The 15,047-nt window shown below is 39.3% G+C and overlaps 1 protein-coding gene across 2 annotated transcripts; it reads left to right on the top strand.

The window, feature by feature from the left end:
* Positions 1-3,757: 3,757 nt before the first annotated feature.
* On the top strand, positions 3,758-13,534 carry LOC108604076 (transcription factor E2f1). Of its 2 annotated transcripts, none has more exons than XM_017993345.1 (6): positions 3,758-4,986; positions 9,076-9,848; positions 9,911-10,711; positions 11,202-11,451; positions 11,517-12,326; positions 13,218-13,534. In XM_017993345.1, exons 2-6 carry the CDS (start codon positions 9,432-9,434, stop codon positions 13,340-13,342), a joined length of 2,403 nt encoding a protein of 800 aa, XP_017848834.1. In that variant the 5' UTR covers positions 3,758-4,986; positions 9,076-9,431; the 3' UTR covers positions 13,343-13,534. The 2 variants fall into 2 exon arrangements, with proteins under 2 accessions (XP_017848834.1, XP_017848835.1); XM_017993346.1 differs by having other exon boundaries at positions 3,758-5,034.
* Positions 13,535-15,047: the final 1,513 nt, after the last annotated feature.

Below are 15,047 nucleotides of genomic sequence, written 5' to 3'. Positions count from 1 at the left end.
AGCACAAAAGTTTGCTGCAACCCTGCGCCACCGGGTGGGCTGTGTGGATTGCTCACACACACACTGTCACACACAGTCCTGCGCATTCTCTTTTGCTGAGCGCGAGTGCAGGAGAGCGCAGTTAGCGATCGGCTGCAGCAAATGCTAACCCTCCCCTATGACCAAACTGTTTGTTGTTTTTGTTTTTGTTGCTATTGCATTCCTTACATACGCGCCGTTACTCTGCTGCGCTCACGGCTCTCGCTCTCGATCTCTCGCTGCTCTCTGAGCTGTTGCTGCTGCAATTGCATTCCTGTTTGGCTGTTTTATGCCCTCTGCCCTCTGCTCTCGACTCTCTTGTCGCTGCTGCTGCTGCTGCCTGGTTTTGCAGTTCGGCTCTGTCTGCGGCCAGAACTACGCAACATTTATAAACCGACCGCAGCAGAAAGTGGAAGTGAATCTCTTCAATTCCTCTACGTACCCGTAGCCGAAACGGCAGCCGCCCTGTTACTGTTAATCAATTGTTGATCATGATCAACATTGTCTCTCGTTGTCGCGTTATTGTTTTAATTGTTCATGTTTAAACAAAAAATATTCAAATTCAAAATGTTACATTACAAATATTGTTAAAAAAAATTCAAAATTATTTACATATTGTTGAAATTTTTCGAAACCACATCACCAATACTAATGCAGTCTGCGCACACAAGAGGATTACACAAAAGCAATCGAGCAATGAAATATAAATACAAAAATACAATTTGTTTAAACTAAGCCAAAACTTGAAAAACTTGAACGAAAAATGCCGCAAAAAACTAAGTGTTAACATTATATTATAAATACAAGTTATTTAATTCTAAAAACAACCATAATTTCAAACAACAAAATGCAATACCCTTTATATTAAATTTACAAAGTTATTCTAAATTATGTATGTTGCATTGTTAAACAAAATCTCATAAGTGTTAAGTGTTCAATTAATTGCACAAACTGTATTTAAATGACTGGATTACGTTATGCTCAAAATTCGAAACAATAAAACACAATTCAGACACGTAAGTAAATTTATTACTAATGTAAACACAACTATAAAAGTACTCGCTGCTTTGACTCGTTACAATGATACTCGTTGCGTAGACGACTCTCTGCTAGTTTGCGTGTGTATATTGCTCTTGTTGAATAATTAAACAATAAAAATAATAAGCCATTACAGATTTTTGTTACTCACATATATTTTATGGCTTAGAGAAAAGTTCATTGAACGTAAACTTAAATAATTTTGCAGCCAGTTAGACACTCACACTCACAATCAGCTTGAGTTGTGGCTAAGCATATAACAATATCAAGTATTATGCCCATATACAAACGTACATAACATACATATAGTATTGTTTATTGTGTAGTTAGGGCGAACAGGTAGTCGTGCTTTTAAGGTCGACTGCTTGTCGTTCTAGACTTTAATGAACGCTGCTCTGTTCGCAGTTGGTCTAACCCTAAAAACAAAAACAGAATTGAATATTTGATTTGAAAGCGCTAGTTTTTCCACTTAAAATTGATCAACATGGCATAGGTTAGAGTTGACTGCGCTGCTCTAACCCTTAACATAGTCTGTAAAAATAATTAACAATTAATTTACAATTAGTGTGGAGCAGTGGGCGCCAAAGTTTTCAATGTATTTATTTATGCATTTGTGTGTTTCTACTCTTATTTTTGGGCAATTTTCTCTGGCAAATTCAATAAATGTTGCGTCGCTGTCGCGTCGGAAGTAACCTTTTGCTCTCTTTCTCACTCTCTCTGTCGCTCGTTCGCTAATGCAATCTCACACGCAGCGACTGAGAAAAAGCTGACATCCCAGTCAACAGTGTGTGTGTGTGTGTGTGTGTGTGCGCTACCCTAACTACAACTACATACAATCAACATTATGACTGACATTCTGTCAAACATGCAGCGACGTCGACGTCAACGCAAACGTCAACTGCGCGCTGACTTTGCTCTAACTTTAATGCGTTTTAAATAATTTATACGCCGCTTGCATACCCTGCCACAACTTTTAATATATTCAATTTTGAAATCTATTAGTTGCGCAGAGTATTTATGTGCTGCATTTTGGATTTTTGCTTTTTACTCTTATTTTCAAATTTGATGCCGCGCCGCGTTCGTCAGTCGCTCTCAAGTAGTTTTCAAGTTGATTGCATTCTGCGGCATGTCTGCGCCGGCGACGTTGGATTTTATTCATTTCCCATGTCCGTATCCGTGTATGCAGAGCTTGGGATTTGGGTATGTGTTGCACAAAGTCTAAAAAGGGGTTGCGCGCCTGTCGCGTTTTCAATTCCTCTGCATCGATAGTGCTGCAAATTATATTTTAATTAGTATTTAAGATTAACTATTGCTGCATAAGTTTACCTTTTTCTGCAGTTGCATGCGAAATAATCTGCTTTCCAGTTTTTGGGTTTCTATTAACTTTTTTCACTTCAAGTGAACCCAAGGTCTTAAGTACACTGTTATCCTTTTTCATCCTTTTTTTTGTGTTCCTACACACACACACACAAAAGTCTGAGTATCTGCGAAACTGGGAATTTGTAGCTGACTGACAGCGTGTGTTGATTTTTTATACATTTTGTATATATAATTTTTTTTAGCTCAAGTTTTTTCTCATAAACCACCCAGAGACAACCCTAGGTCAGAACGTCTTCTCCCCTGAGGTCTTCTATACTGATACTCATACATATGTTTTTGCGTGATTTTTTGTTGTCTTTCTTTTGCTTCATAGATACAGCAACAGCAGCGCAGATATTTGTTGAGCTCGTTTTGCCTTCTGTCTGCCTTGGACTTCCCACGATCCTTGAAGACATTTTTTATGCGTACAGTGTCATAAATACTTTTAATTAACTGAATATGCGTAAGTGTGTGCGTGTGTGCGAATGTATCTACTTATATGTGTATCAGTCTGTCTCCCTTTGGTTTGCTTGTTGCTGCAAGATATGAAAAGTGAAGTTGGGCGTGAGTTTTGTGCGGCGTATTTAACATAATTTGCTTGATTTTTTATGAGCACACACTCATACACATAGATATACCCCAGTTAGCGATCGGTACACGCAAATGTATATTTGAGCAGATGTGTTTGTCTGGTTCATTGAACTTTATTTAAAAGCCAGCAGCAGCAGCAGCAGCGGCAGCAGCTACGACGATCAGTACACAAAGTTTTGGTCGAATAGACAAAATGCTAGTAACATATTGTTAATATGCTGCCGCTAACTGAGCACAGCAACATTGTTGCCGGTAATAAATAAAGACCACGCAACATTTAGCGACACTAAGAAGCATACGAAGGCACACACGCAGCTTAAAGACAAGACAGAACATAAAGTAAATACAATATATAATATTCCAATGTACATTATGTACTTGGCAGTTCGGCTTACGTGCTTGTGGGTACGGTGAAGGCGGCACGTCACTTCCGTCTCTCAGTATTTTGTAGCCGGCATTTGAGCGAGCTCTCCAATATGTACATATGTGTGTATATAAACGCCAATACAAATACACCTACCGCTGTGAGTCTGGCATCCACATGCCACATACTACCTACGTTCCACTTTGGCTCTCATACTCTGCCGCCAACCCACTCAGCTGCTTTGCTCTCACTCTCAGCTGCTGCTTTCAATTCGCCGCCTGTAAGCACACACACACACACATGGAAGCAATTCCGCTTAACAGCAACAAAAGCAGCACTAATAACAGTTCAAATTGGCGGCAGCAAATTCGCCGCAATCAGTTTTGTTGTCGTCGTCGTCGCCGACTTGTCGCTGCTGCTCGCTCGGTTCGGTTTGGTTTGGTTTGCTGCTCCCCACTGAGCAGTCCGTAAAGCTACACACATAAAAAGAAAAGTAAGCGACAAGTCGCGCAACTTATCACGTAAAATCGTAAAAAAAAAAAAACGCCCGCGTGTTGTACAAATGTTAAATCTTTGATAGCTCAATAGTGTGATTCATGCAGAAAATAAAATTAATTTAAAGCTGCATTCGAACATATAAAACGTGGCGTCTTCTCAAGGCTGTTCAATTGGCCTTGTGCACTTGCAAAAAAAAAATAAGCATAAAGAAAAACAACAACAAAAGGTATGAAAGCAACACGCTGCGCTGCTTGCTGACTGGCCATCAACGGAATTGCGTCAAAATTACGTAGCCTCTTACGTTTTCTCTGTTCGCACTCACTCTCTGCGTTGATTCTCTTTTTCTCTCGCGCGCGCTCACCAATACGCTTGCGAGTCTTTGCCGGCGACGACGACTCCATTCTCCATTCACACTACGCAGTATATACAAACATACATAAACATACACACACACAAACACAGACAAATGTTCATATGAACATTTAGTCAGAAAAGAGAGTGAGGGCTGGCTTGCTATGAGGGTACATGTGTCCAACATGCAATCTTGGCAACATTTGCGTTTACGTCGTGGCCAATGAAGTTCGTTTAGCTCGCCGCCGCATAAAATGTGAAAAGTACCGATAAAATTAGATGAAAAATACAAGAACTGCACACAAACACAATCAAAGACAATAGCAACTAATTAAGAACAAAAACGCAAATAAACAACAACAATTATGTGATATATACAAATAAATACATGCATAAGTACACATCTCTATACAAGCATACAAACGTATGTGTGTATATGTAAATAAATTTTTACTTAACTGCTGACGTCACACGTTAACAGAAAAAAATATAATACTACAAGAGTGAACAAGGAGGAAAAGATTTTGCGCGAAAATTTGTAAATAATTTTAAATTAAAGTAACTACACATATAACTAACTATGTGTATGTATAAATATGAAACGTGTGTGATTAAATGATCGCGGCCGAAGCAGCGGCGATAACAACAACAACAACTACTACAATAAAACTTAAGCAGCAGCGGCGACGACGACGGCAGAAGCAGCAGCAGAGCAGAAACAGCGGGCATTTGATTTTCAGTGCTTTACAGAGCAGAGCTGGCTTCGCGTATGTACAAAGAGTGTAACGTAAAAATGCAAAGAAATTCCAATTTATGTGCGTGCACTTTAATTTATGCAAGTTTAACATTAATATTTTATTAAACAGTTGCTCTATAACAGTGAGCAGCTTTGTGTATTGTGTGTTGGCAATAATTAATTATTTGCGGAAAGTAACCTTTAAATGTCTTTTAAGTGTGGCTACTCCAATTTAAGCTTTTATATGAACAACTTCTAAAGCTCACACTCCCACACGTTAGCAGCAGTGTAACCTACATGTTTACATATGCATGTGTGTGTACATCTCTTTGCATCAACAATGTATTGGAGCCTAGCCGTTAATATTCACATGTTAGCATTTTCAAAGGGAGTCGCCAGCAGTCAGCTGCGGTGTCGAAGCTTTTAGAAGGAGTGTGAAATAAGAATAAGAAGAAGAGACGTGCCAGAGCGTGAGAGAGTAGTTTTTTTTTTCTTTATTTCTTTTGCTGATAAGGCAACAGCTTGATTTCATTTACAGCGTATGTATCTATGTATGTGTGTACATACGTTCACATAATTCTGATGAACCTGTGATTTGAAAATGCGTCATAAGCAATGCAAATGAAATTCGTACATAGTTTTATGTTAAAATTAACAACCAGAGCTAGTTTCTATGTGATAACACTAATTATCTTGAACGCCCTTAAAGCTATAAACTCTTGCCCTTTTGCCCCACATTGCATTTTATTTGGTAAAATATTTTGCGACGCATTTTAATACGAGCTAGCAAAGCGGCAATGTTTCTCTCTTTTTTATTTGTAGCGCGCTGTTTCTCTACCGCCAAAAAAGAAAAACAACTAATTAACTGGGCTTAACGGCCGCTGTTAAGCTTGACAGCAGTCTCTTATTGGCTTAGTTTAATGTTAACTTGCTTTTGCGGTGTCGTCACACTACTACATACTTACATATGTATGTATGCATGTAAAGTTTGCACTTTTTTTTTGGTGTTTACACTTGTTTTGTTTCATTTGATATTGCAAATGCTTAACACACTTTCGTTCGTTGTTGTGTTATTTGCTTAATGTTTTAGGATCGCCCAATTGATTGGCATTTTTGGGTTAAGCTTTGATTGTAATGGAGCCAGCCGCAACAAAAATAAACAACACAGCAAGAGTCGCATTAAAGACTTAGTTTTGTAGGCTCTGTGCTCTTTTGCCCCGTAATTGGCTTAATGAAATTAGCTGTGGGGAAATACTAAAATGGCGATGAGTTGAGGCACTTGCATATTATGTACAATATATTATATACTTATATGTATATGCTGCTTATTAATCAGTTTATGTAGCGGTCAACCACCAGCAAGAACCACAAAATGCACGCGCATAATTTGTGTGGAACGCGAGTTTTAAAACCGGCTATGCTATGAAAAAATAAAATACTATACACAAGTATAGCGACTTACATACAATCCACACGACGAGAAGCAGAGAAAATAACAAAAACAACCATTTGGCTCTGTTGATGGAACGCATCTGACAGCGCCTTATTCTAACAGCTGTTAGTTCAAGCAAAAAAAAAAAAGAAAGAACGCAGCCGGCAACTCTCCCAAAAGCAGCAGAGAGCAACCCAACAACCCACACGCTCCGCTCTCTTGAAAAAGTTGCCCCCCCACACACTTGCGAAGGCACAGGCACACGCATAGCGCATATTACTTTTCTTCTGCCGCCCACCGACAACGTCAACTGAATGGCGTTTATGGCAATTGTTGTAGTATATACGCAAATACATACATATGTATGTGTGTGTGCGTTTATATATATTATATTATTTTTTGCGCCTGCTTTACTACTGCGCATGCAAAATGCTGTGCAAAAAGAAAGCGAAATTTTTACGTTAACGCTGACTGCAGCAGCGCTGCGCTGCTAAATTCTCTTCGAATCGTTTGAGCATGTGTGTGCTTAAAAGAGAGAGAGAGAGAGATAGCGTTATTTACTTGTGTTTGCATAATTAAAGCAACATTAATTGTTTGAATAATTAATAAATCGTGTTAGTTGAGTTGCCGTTATATTGCAAGCAAGCAAAGGCAGTTACTGACCATGCAACATGTCGTTTATAACAATTTCTTGTGTTTCTACTTTGATAATTTACAATTATCATCGTAGCTAGAATCCAAAATGCGCACTCACACTAAAAAAAAAAATAATACGTCAAGTGTTGTTGTTTGCGTGCTTGGAACGAAACGAGCCGACCGTCCGTCCGGCCAACTGACTTTCCAGTTTATTTACTCGTCTTATGTACATATGTATGTATATAAATATAAATGTTTCTTCTTTAATACACGCTTAGCTTCATTTTTATCAGTCATACGACAGCGTGTAGTCGCCAGGTTGATTGGAAAATAAAAAGCTGCGCTGAGCTTGTTTGTTAGTTTTACTATTTATTTTGTGCTAGACCGATTTTTACTGCGCTCTTCTTCTTTCACTGTTTGTACACGCATACAAATAAATGTATGCATGGGTATATAAGAGTTACAGTTGCATTTGATATTTATATTTGGCATTTATTGTTAACAGATAAATATGTACACACTCAATTACATATACAAAGATAGCGCGACAAGTGCACTTAAAGTTGTCAACCTTATGTTGAATAAGGGGGGAGCGGGCCACAGAAGGTCACAACACTGAGCACTGTTAAATGTGGCGGTCATGGCTAACATTTCATGTTAAATTCCAGTCCCTGCTATGCTGGTTGTTTGATATTCTTATGAAGCATTTTCATCATCCATACAGTTTTCAGTTTGTGTAACTTTAGACTCTGGCTGTAATTTTAGATGCATAATGAATTCATATGCTACTTGATTTTGATTGCCTCTGTTGATCAAACGAATAAATAATTTGTGTGCATTCAAATTTGCAGAAGGACCTACCTGATGATGCGCTGCTGTTGTGTTACCCTTTTCATAGTGTTGCCCACATAATTTGTTGGCTTCGTATAAAATTTCCATGTCTTCGATTTGAATTACCTGCATGCAACAAAAACAAAATTTATATACACAACTAAAGAAACTACAGAACTCGCTGGTCTGTAAGCAGATACCGTTTTATTTTCTGTATGAAAGCTGCTTTATTTTTTTTTTGTATAGTAGTAAAGGCCGCTAATATTTTTTCGCATGAGAAATGAGAGCGAGCAGCAAAAGCAGAGAAGCAAGCAGAGAGGTAGGCGGCGGCTGCTTGCCTTTAGCTATTGTTGCTGTTGCTTCCTCTGAGCTACCTGCGCGAGCGGCACGTTGATTTAGCGCTGTTTTTTTCTTGCCAATTTCAGCAAATTCCACGCAACGCAACGTTCAACATTGTTTGTGCTCGTTTTACATTTAACTGTACATACACACAGGTATGGAATACATACAAATTATATGTATGCATGTATTCACTTCACATGCTACGCTTAACAGCTGCTAAACTTAACAGCTGTTAATTAGCAAACATCAGCGCTGTTAAATTATAATTTGAATATGGATTCGTTAACTGTTTGGCATGCCGCGCATTAATTTTTCAAAATCAACAACTTGAAATATGAATTTTTAACTTCATTATTTATATGTGTGTATATTAGTTTAAACAATAGACAAACAAACAGCAATAAAAATCGTTGAGTGGTGAGCCAAAGCGTTTTACTACAAATCTTTACGCTTTTTGGTTCTCGATTTCTTCTCTTTGCTTTAAACTTTTCTTCACACGCTTGTCGCGCTTTTTTTTTGGTATTGATGGTTACTTTTTTGTCTATTTTTTGGCGAGTTTATTGACATTTGCGCTTGCGTGATGACGACAAGCGGCAAGAACGCATTTTATGATATATTTCCAAGATACAGTGGGCTGCTTCGCTCTAAATTTATTTTTGACAACATTTACTGCGAAGCATCCCATTGTTTTTGTTTTACACCTTGTACTTTGTGTTGCTGCTACCACTGCCACTGATTTGCATTTGGTGGCACTTTTTGTTATGAAAGAAATTGTGAAAAGCACAACACAAAAGTGGCGCAAAAGTTTACTGTACCAATTGCATAAATTTTGAAGAGTGATAAATAAAACATTTTCTTTACCTTTGTTTTCTTTTGCAGATGTGAAGAATCCCTAGGTGCTAATTTAGTTGATAAGCGCAAACAAAAAGTACAATAAAAAGCAAACAAAAAACAAACCAACAAATTAAACTTATACACATCAGGAAAATATATTGCTTAGAACTAGGTGGCAACTTTGTATAAAATATTACAAGCTCTGGAAAGTATGCTACACAAAAGTCAAAAAGAACGCCGCGCTGCTGCCAGGCCAACGTAGCACAAACACAACAACAGCAACAACAAGAGAAGAGAAGAGAGAGCGCGTGTGAAGAGAGCAAAGATTGAGCGAGAGCGCGCGCGCGGGCCGAAGCAACAAAGAACTATTTTTGTACAATTGCAGGCAGCGCGTATGCGAAATGTCGAGATATCTTATAACCACCGCCGCGCCCAACAGCAACACCAACAACAGCAGCAGCAACAGCACACAACGTCAGCAGCAAATCTATGGCGGCAGCGGCGGTGGCGTCTCGCAGACGGTACGCAAGCTCAACTATGAGCTTTTGGGCAACAATAACAACAACAACAACAATAATAATAATAATATGGTGATCAAAAATGAAAAGTTGCTGGACATTGATTACGATAACAGCAGCGATAACCCGAATGTTGCTGCACATCTGCAAGATCATGTGTATATAAGTCTGAATAAGTGTGGAGTTGCAAAGACCACAACAACAATTGCAGCTGCTGCAGATGCAACACAACAACAACAGCAGCAGCAACAACGTAATGGAGTTGCAAGCAAATCGAATGATATAACGCAATACTACAAGGTTAGTTACATTTGCATGTTAGTTAACTACAAATCGTTTAACTTATTAAACTAAATTCGCAGGTCAAGCGTCGGCCACATGGCAACACCCACGAGATCCATCCCAAGAAGCAGGCCAAGCAGAGCGTGCAACATCAAACAGTTACCTACAACAGCAAGGCACAACAGCAAACGCGTCAGCACCAGCAGAATCATCATCAGTATGATGATGATGAGGATGATGAAGATCGCGAGACCAGCAAACCACCGGCCGGCATTGGCTCGCAGTTTGCGTCGCAGCAGCAGCAGCAACAACAACAGCAGCAGCAATCGTCGTCGTCTACAACAGCGACAAGGCATTCGAATGCTTTAGTCTTATCGTCGGCAGTCTCGAGTGGCGGCAGCACCACTGGTGGTGGCGGTGGTGGTGGTGATCGCAATCGCGCGGATACTTCGCTTGGCATATTGACCAAAAAGTTTGTGGATCTGTTGCAAGAGTCACCGGATGGTGTTGTCGATCTGAATGAAGCCTCGAATCGCTTGTCCGTGCAAAAGCGTCGCATCTATGACATTACCAACGTGCTCGAGGGCATTGGCATCTTGGAGAAGAAGTCCAAGAACAATATACAATGGCGTGGCGGTCAGTCTTTGGTCAGCAGCGAACGCTCGCGCGACATTGAGGCCGAGAATGAGCGACTGGAGCAGCACGAGAATGAGCTCAATATGCTGCTCGATCAGATGCGCGCCCAGCTGGCCGGCATATCGCAGGAGGTGGACAACATGGGCAACATGGCCTATGTAACGCAGAATGATCTATTGAATGTGGATCTGTTTAAAGATCAGATTGTCATACTGATCAAGGCGCCACCAGAGGCTAAGCTTGTGGTAAGTTTAACATCCCATACTATATACGATATATATGTAGGATATATATGTGTGTCCAAGACTTGTCGCTCTCTCCTCAACGTCAGACAATTGTGCTCTTCTTCTTTGCGTCTGCATGCCATTAAACATGGCGTCCTATTTTTAGACAAGACGACAGATGACACAGACAAGCGCCTCACTGGCAAATGGAACACAGGCGCTCCCCCCTCCCGTGTCTCCCTCCCTTCCGTACTCTTCCATGCCATCCAATTTGCCTGCGCGCTCTCTATTTATTTTTTGATATCAAAGCTCTGGCAAACGTATTTCGTTCAATATATATCTCTTCCAATTCGATTTTACTTTGTTAGCCACGCACTATTTATAAATAATTTGCCAGCAGCTTCCGTTTGCCTTGAACTGTGACTGTGTTGAATGAACTCACAGCAGCAGCAACCAGCAACTTAACAGCGCTGTTATTAACATTATTATTTAACATTTATTATGCTTACAGTTGCCCAATACAAGTTTGCCGCGCGAGATTTATGTAAAGGCGGAGAACAGCGGCGAAATCAACGTGTTTCTATGCCACGACAATTCGCCGGAGAATTCGCCGATTGCGCCTGGCTCAGGTTATGCGGTTGCGCCCGCGGCTAGCAGCGGACTGCGTACGGCGACATCGACGCGTCTGCATCATTTGACCAATCAGCGACTCAACGATCCGCTCTTTAATAACATTGATGCCATAAGCGCCAAGAGTCTAGGTAACAATTTTCATTTAACTATATTCTAAACATTATTAATCAATGTGGTTTTTTTTTATGTTAAGGTCACTCAACATATCGCCCGTCGGCGCAGCGTAACCTTAGCAAGTCAATTGAGGAAGCGGCCAAGCAAACGCAGCCTCAATATAATAACATTTGTGATATTGGAAATGTCAAATATGAACTGACCTCGCCACAACAGCAGCAGCAGCAGTCGACAACCACGTCCACGACGGCAACGACAACCAATGCTGGTGATGACGACGTGGATGATGAGTTGAATCATTTAGTGCCGACGCTGACCAGCCCAGTGGTGCGGAGCAGCCAACCATATAGCATCCAACAGCTTTATAGCACCCTAACACAATCCTCGCCCTCACCCACGTCTACGTCCACGCCCATGTTGGCGACGCGGCGTCGTGTGACGAATGTGGAAAACAGCACAACTACGCTTAATAGTCATAGCAGCAGCAGCAGCAACAACAACAATACACAATCCCTACCCTCCAGTAACAGCAACAACAACTACAACCAACGCAGCGATGTGTCCATGTACAGCTGTTCCATGGCAGATGCAGCAACAACAGCAACGCATGCTGTTAACAGTAACAGCAACAGCGGCAATACGAATAATAACAGCAGCAGCAGCGGCGGCGGCGGTAGCAGCTCAGCCATGGGCTCGCTGCAAATGCAATTCGCCGCGGTGGCGAACAATAGATACGAATTGCCGTCAAATTATGGCAACATTTCTGGCGCTGGCGCCACTGTTGATCAGCAACAAGCATCTGGCATTGCTGACTGCGACGCCGATAGCAATGGCAGCAATGTTGCGCTGCAAGGCCTCGATGCGCTCTTTAGCGACATTGATGCTGACTGTAAGTAAACAAAACGCTCTCTCTTTAAAGTTTGTGTGTGCGTGTGTGTGTGCTTATCATTGCACTTTCATTGCTAAGCCTCTCATTGCTCATGTGAATAACAGCATTAAACCAACGCTCTCGCACGCTCTCTCGCTCTCTCTCTCGCTACAATGAAGCGTCACTTGTCAAGAACTTTCGCTGTGACTTGCGTGCTTTGCAATATCGCATCACAGTCTGAGTTCTTGCTGAGCGTCGGCTGCACATACAACGTACTGGAAGTGAAGAGGAAACAGATGAATTTATATTGTAAACGTTTTCGGCCAGCTATACCAAACAAACGAGAATCAGTTCAAAATTGAATTAAATAACCAAAGTGTAATATAAACTATAACTAATCATAATTAACGCTCTCTCTATATTTCTCTTTATCACATCACCAAGCACTAACAGCATAATTCTCTCCTCACTCACTGCATGCGTTCTCTTCTTTCTCTGTTTAGCTTTAACCTTTCGACTCACAGCCCTTGTAATAATCTCACCAACGCTAACGCTCAAGCTCTCAAGTTATATTTGTACATGTGTATGTATGTGTGTGTGTAATTAACCCGCCGCCTCTCAAAACGCGCAAGCGCAAATTCATTTTGGAACTGAACTCTCGTGGGTCTGCAGTGCACTGACCGTTGTGTTTGTTCATTCATTGACATTTGAAAATTTGTAGCACCATGAGATTCAGCTCTGGCGTGAATTTCAAACATGCAATCACCAATAAAAAATATAATCCAAATATATATAGAAAATCAATCATACGCCACATCGCCAATCGTTCGCCAGTTATATATTTAATTTTGTTATTACACTGCAGCTTAATTGGATTTGTATTAATTTAATTATTTTCTATAATTTTTACAGACTTCAACAACGATGCATTTGTGTCTATTGATCCGCCAGATGATAATGATTATCCTTATGCGCTGAACGCTAACGAAGGCATCGATCGGCTGTTCGACTTTAGTACGGATGCCTATGGGCCCTAAAAGGTCCTGCTAGCTCACAAACACAAACACACACTCAAACACATATACACACTAATTCAATTGCAAATTTAAGGTTTATTGGGCGGGTTGCGGATTGTGTACTATCTAACGTGGGCTGGGGGGAAACGGGGGGTGTTTATAATTTAAAATTATATACGAAAGCAAGCAGCGCATATAACATTAGAGTTGATCTTTTATTACAAATTATCAAGTCAATAAAGCAAAAACAATGCAGTTGAATATATATATATATATATATTACAAAAACACAAGAATCAGCAAAAACTAAAACAAACAAAAAAAAAACACAAAAACAAATTAAAGAGTAGCAAACTTAATGAAACTAAGTTGTGTGTAACATTTTAAGCATAAACTTTACATTTAAATTTATAATCCAAACGTAATTTTAAGTAACAAATTGGCCACACAAAATGCAAAAACACATTTTATAAGCAAATTACAATTTTTAGCCTTAAAACAAACACAAATGCTGCATACTTAAAGAAAAAGCAAACAAAAAAATATATATGATAACTTAAGATCAACAATAAGAAGCCTCATTACAAAATAATTTGCGCTAGAACTGTCTGTAAATTAAACAATCACACACAAACAAACACACACACACACACACAAGAATAATTTTAATTTAGTAAAACAATATAGCTATACAAAACAAATCTAATATTATATATATTATATTATAAAAAGATAATAAACCAACAAATATTCAATTGCAAGATTGTAAAATATACGATAAATTCCAAAACAAATCGCAACAATCTCCAACAAACGAGCCAACTTCCAGTTCAGTTATATCGCATGCATATAGTACTCTTCCTCTCCGTGTGGATTGTGGATTACAACAAATACAGCAGCAACACACACACACACACACATTGGATGTAAAGACTCAAGACTATAGTATATACAATCTCTCTTATTGTCTATTTGTATGTTTTGTTTAGTTGCCGTTTCAAGCTCTCAGTGCGTTTTGATTTAGTTATTAAAGCTATACACATAATTATTTGTTATTGTTATAAAATGTAATTTAAAAAAACGTACTTTAAACACAGAAACCAATCAACCAACGCAAATATAAACTGAATTCAAACAAAACAACGGCTCGTTATCGAAAGCAAACGTAACCCTCCTCTCACCATCAAAGTCAACGCCAAATCATCTCTAAATAAACCCCAACAGAGTCAACAGCTAACTAACTAGTTATTTAACAACAAGTACCATACAACAAATACCACTTAAAAGCAAACTATATAAAAAAATGTATAAAAGTTGAAGTAAATAAAATTCCTCTATAAATGTACTTTTATTTTGTAAGGCAACAACATTTGTTAGGTACTTTTCGTTCGTTCCAAAACAAAAATAATTAAAATTAAATTTACAAAAAAAAGAAAAACAATCGAAAAAAACCAAATAAATATTTAAAGCGAAGAAAACATAAACTGACGAGCATTTGTTTAATTTAATAGTTAAGATATCCTTTTAATTCCAAAAGTACATGCATTTACGTAGTCCTGGGCAGCAAATCTATCGAATGGCATACCAGCATGTTAAGGATCGCACAAAAAAATTGTTCATCAAGTTCGTTGCTTAAGTCTTTTCTGTTTACATATTTCATGGTCAGATTTCATCGATTTATAGCTCCTGCTCCTTTGCTATCCTTCCAATCTCAAAAGGACATGCA

Source organism: Drosophila busckii, chromosome 3R, assembly GCF_011750605.1.
Source record: "Drosophila busckii strain San Diego stock center, stock number 13000-0081.31 chromosome 3R, ASM1175060v1, whole genome shotgun sequence".
Lineage (NCBI taxonomy): Eukaryota > Metazoa > Arthropoda > Insecta > Diptera > Drosophilidae > Drosophila > Drosophila busckii.
Note: the sequence above shows the minus strand (reverse complement) of the source record. Positions and strands in the feature narration are given on the sequence as shown.

What these genes read in the sequence shown, in the direction of transcription:
- LOC108604076 (XM_017993345.1), top strand. Translation starts at nt 9,432, where the DNA reads ATGTCGAGATATCTTATAACCACCGCCGCGCCCAACAGCAACACCAAC. An exon ending in CATAAGCGCCAAGAGTCTAG is followed by an intron (nt 11,452 to 11,516) that starts GTAACAATTTTC and finishes TTTTATGTTAAG; the next exon opens with GTCACTCAACATATCGCCCG. An exon ending in TAGCGACATTGATGCTGACT is followed by an intron (nt 12,327 to 13,217) that starts GTAAGTAAACAA and finishes TAATTTTTACAG; the next exon opens with ACTTCAACAACGATGCATTT.